A 4614-nucleotide genomic window follows, 5' to 3' on the forward strand; every position below is an offset into this window, starting at 1 on the left:
AACGGGTGCCGCTTGCAAAGCTGTCACAGTATACCGAAACGTGCGATTCCTCGTCAACCTACAGACCTCCATCCCCCACAGACGACAAGAAAAGCGAGTTCCGGCCGTCACCAACCTCCATAGGATTCCTCTTTTCCAGCTGGAAACCCCTCGTTATGATTGGTGCTGCCACGTTACTGGTATCCTTCCTCTTCCTAATAGGAGGGTCGGAAGCCAACCGACAAGACGCACTCTACCGCTCTCAGCAGCAGCAATTCCCATCCCATCACCGGGCGTGTCCGGATTACCGGGACTACGCAACACGCCTGCACCCGCCTTATAGCAAGGGGAAATACCGACTGCCATTCCAGCGACCCGTGGAGGAATGCAGGCTCTACAATTCTCCAGCCGTGGAATCACTGATCGCGGAGATGAACGCGAGGATCAAGGATAAGGACCTAGCTAGGCTCTTCGAGAATTGCTTCCCGAATACGCTGGATACGACGGTTAGGTGGCATTTGAATTCCGAGAGGGTTGCTGATAAGCAGAGCTTTATTGTCACGGGTGATATCAATGCTCAGTGGCTGAGGGATAGTACAAATCAGTTGGCCCAGTATCAGTTGCTCGCTAAGAATGATGAGTCCTTGAGGAATTTGATTTTGGGAGCTATTAATACCCAGGTATTTTGTGCTTCTTGAAGAGAATCGTTTGTTTGGGAAGCTGGGGAAGGGGAAGCTAACTTTTGCCCTGGTATGATAGGCGGATTTCGTGCTACAGTCTCCTTATTGTAATGCTTTTCAACCTCCCAAGGCTAGTGGGCTCGCACCGTGAGTGAATCTTTGGCGGCGAGTGGTTTGATAGATTGCTAATAGGCGTGCTAGGACCTCCAATGGCCAGGACGATAATGTTCATCCGGCGTACGATAACACTGTGGTGTTTGAATGCAAATACGAGATTGACTCACTGGCTTCTTTCCTTTCTCTCGGAAATCAGTACTACAATCATACCGGCGATCTCTCTTTCGTCGGGGAGAAATGGCTATCAGCGGTGGATAATGTCATGGCATTGATTGAAGAGCAACAGGCCTCTTCTTTCAGCAGGACCGGTTTGGCTCAACGTCAGGTCTATACTTTCCAAAGGAGGACCACGCTTGGGACAGAGACTTTGAACCTGGGGGGTATCGGCAATCCTATTAACCATAACACTAGCTTAGTCAGATCCGCCTTCAGGCCCAGCGACGATGCTGCGATTATGCAATTCTTCATTCCTGGAAATGCTATGTTAGCTGTGGAGCTCAAGCGAACCGCAGAGATCCTGAGGAAGGTCAGGCAGATAGAGTTAGCAAATTTTGTTCAAAAAAAGGGTGAAGCGATTGAGGCCGGTGTCTGGAAGCATGGTGTCATTACACATCCGGTTTTCGGAAAAGTCTTTGCATATGAAGTCGACGGATATGGTTCGCACATCATCATGGACGACGCAAACCTTCCGTCCCTACTCGCATTACCAGTGCTTGGCTTTGTCGACGTTAAAAACCAAACATACCAAAACACCCGAAAGATGCTTCTTTCCCGGGAAGGCAACCCTTACTTTTTGACCGGGACTGAGTTTAAGGGCATCGGAGGTCCGCATATTGGCATCACACACGCTTGGCCGATCAGCTTATTGATTGAAATCTTGACGACTAACGATGATGACGAAATCTTGGCTCTTCTTGGGATGGTGTTGAAGGCGTCGCCGCTTGGGCTCGTGCACGAGAGCGTTAATGTCGAGAGGGTGAAGGATTATACAAGTATGTGGTTTCCATCCCACAGCCTAATCGCGGCAGAATTGACATGTGGTGATATAGGAAGCTGGTTTGCTTGGGCGAACTCGCTCTTTGCGCAGACAATACTCGACCTAGCTCATCGCAAGCCTCAGATATTATTCTCTGTGAATGGAGGGAGATAAATAGTGATGAGACCAAACTATACCATACCCATAGACTAAAGGCACGATGAATGAAGGAGTAGTGACATCTCTGTAGGGTTCTCAGACATGGGGTTTATGCTTTGTATATATGGCGCTCTTTTATTCTCTGTATAATTTACGGTATCGCAAGCATCAGGAAAAGCAACTTGTAGGAATACTGGTCCCAAGCCAAGTTCAAGTTAAAATTTACGGGTATTGATTTCTAAAAACTCGGTGATCTCCGCGCCAAGGATCGAACCCTGAGAGCCCCTGGGGGGGGCTCTTCAGCTAGTACCCTAACGTGCTTAACCAGCTCAACCACCAACCCAACCAACCAAGCAGCAAAACCCATAAAAGACCTTCACCCCTCCTCCTCCTCCTTACTCACCTCCCCCATCAAGAAAGTATTACAAAAAGCCCAATTGCAACTCCAAAATGTCCGCAGCTGCTTCCCAATTTCCACCTCTGACCCAGCGCCCTATCGCGAATACCATCTGCCTTTTTGACGTTGATGGGACACTTACTCCAGCTAGAAGGGTGAGTTGAGCTATGGCCTCCTTTTTTCCCCGCACTTTTGTTTCGAAACGAAAAAACCCAATTCCGAAAATCAAGGTGGAGACAGTCAATAATGATTATGGGATGTGCAGACCGTGAGCCCAGAAATGCTAGCCCTCCTACAAAAGCTCAGGGCAAAGGTAGCTATCGGATTCGTTGGTGGAAGTGATCTTGTGAAGCAGCAGGAGCAGTTGGGTGTTAATGGATTGAATGGTGCTCTTCCACTCCCCATCCTCCTTACTACTACGAACAGGATTGATCGATTGGTGGATGGGTGGGAAATGCAGTAATCGACATATTCGACTATTGCTTTGCCGAGAATGGCCTCACCGCGTATAAGCTCGGAGAAGCCCTGCCTAGTAACAGCTTCATCACCTGGCTGGGCGAAGAGAAGTATAAGAAGATAGCGAACTTTATCTTGCATTACATTGCGGATTTGGATATTCCCCTTAAACGGTTAGCTTCGCTACCTCTCCTCCAAGTGCTGAGCTGGGTTGGATGGCTAATAAGTTCTGCTGCAGCGGAACATTCATTGAATTCCGCAACGGGATGATCAACGTTTCCCCCATTGGGCGTAATGCTTCGTATATACCGTCCTCCTTCTCACTTCCTGGGGTGTGTCTGATGAGTGAGAAAACAGAATCCAAGAACGCCACGACTTCGAAGCCTACGACAAAATCCACAATGTCCGCCGGGATTTTGTCGAAGCGCTCAAGATGAACTTTGCAGATTACGGCCTGACATACAGCATTGGTGGGCAAATATCTTTCGACGTGTTCCCCACCGGGTGGGATAAGACCTATTGCCTCCAGCACGTCGAGAAGGAGGGCGTGTTTTCGCAGATTCACTTTTTTGGGGATAAGACTTACAAAGGTGTGTCTCTCCTCCCTCATTCTGCAGTGATGGCTGTGGTAGCGGTGGATATGGGCTGATGTGTTTGTAAAGGCGGGAATGACTATGAGATCTATGAGGACTCAAGAACCATTGGTCATTCGGTCACGAAGCCGGAGGATACTATAAAGATGTTGAAGGAGTTGTTTGACTTGTGAATTTCTTGTTCTCCCCTTTGCAAGACGTAACGGGAGGTCCGAAAAGCAGTTTATCCTCCGTCCCTCCCAAAGCTCAGAGTGGGAAGACAAACGGAGAGCGGCAGTGATGGATGACCCTAAACACCACCGCCGTAGCTACATAGCAAAATATAAGCATAATATAAAATGTCACATGATCAATATATGGTTCCTGCTATCATACCAGCACACCCAACTGAAACCCGCACGCACGGCACTTGCACACAAGTACCGTATATCGGAGAAACACAGTACGAGTATGCCGATGAACGCATGCAAGAGCGGGCCCACCTGGGGGCTGGAATAAAGTCCGTAGAGCATGTCACTGTAATAGTTGTAATATGCACATCATGATTATGGATTAGATCAGGTAAACCAAGCCCCGTGGGAACACCGTACGATACTAATATGCGTCATTCCTCCGTTCCCAGGGTACCACAGGCAGGTACGTACGGTACCATACCGGTATTTTACTCTGCCAAACTTCGGCTCAATTCCAGAGGGGGAAAAAACATGGTCGGGAGCGACAACCTCCGTACTACGGTAGTGGGTATCGTAGACCTAAATTTCGCGACGTCTATGGAGGGCATCCAACCCCCCCGCATTCGGAGACCAATGCGGTAGACTATGACTTGAGCGAGCTGATCTTCCAGCATCTCGCGGACTGGCATTGGGTGATTCTAACTTGCCGGTTGGTGAGTAATCCCGTTTTAGCAAGGCTCTATGGGTCACCCGGCGGTGGGTTGTGATTTCCGAGTGAGTGCGGTGTCGGTATGTGCGATACTGCTACTGTGATAAGGAAAGGTTTTATTCAACTCATTAGATTGGGGTACAGTACTTGCATTTCCGTGATTATTACGAGTAGGTTGGATTCTGCCATACGCTCTAGCAATAAGTTCCTCTGCTCCGGATGGCTATTTTACCGGTAGACAGCAGTACACGACATTATTATTTCTGAAGAAAAACTAACCATAGAATCCCATCGGCGGCGTGGGTATCGGTGGACTAGCGTGCTGTTCAGCTTTCTTTCTTTTTCCCTTCTTCTCCTCCTTCGGCTTTAAATGCT

General features: G+C 48.7%; 2 protein-coding genes; both read left to right on the top strand.

Moving 5' to 3' along the window:
* Positions 1-59: 59 nt before the first annotated feature.
* Positions 60-2156, top strand: GSTUM_00009988001 (uncharacterized protein). XM_002841002.2 has 5 exons: positions 60-659; positions 739-806; positions 861-1698; positions 1735-1768; positions 1826-2156. Exons 1-5 carry the CDS (start codon positions 156-158, stop codon positions 1924-1926), a joined length of 1545 nt encoding a protein of 514 aa, XP_002841048.1. The 5' UTR covers positions 60-155; the 3' UTR covers positions 1927-2156.
* Positions 2157-2258: 102 nt separating this feature from the next.
* Positions 2259-3710, top strand: GSTUM_00009989001 (uncharacterized protein). XM_002841003.2 has 6 exons: positions 2259-2463; positions 2574-2694; positions 2769-2937; positions 3003-3065; positions 3122-3354; positions 3427-3710. The coding sequence occupies exons 1-6, from the start codon at positions 2362-2364 to the stop codon at positions 3528-3530; spliced, it is 792 nt and encodes a 263-aa protein (XP_002841049.1). The 5' UTR covers positions 2259-2361; the 3' UTR covers positions 3531-3710.
* The last annotated feature ends 904 nt before the right edge of the window (positions 3711-4614 follow it).

Source organism: Tuber melanosporum (assembly GCF_000151645.1).
Source record: "Tuber melanosporum whole genome shotgun sequence assembly, scaffold_65, strain Mel28".
NCBI lineage: Eukaryota > Fungi > Ascomycota > Pezizomycetes > Pezizales > Tuberaceae > Tuber > Tuber melanosporum.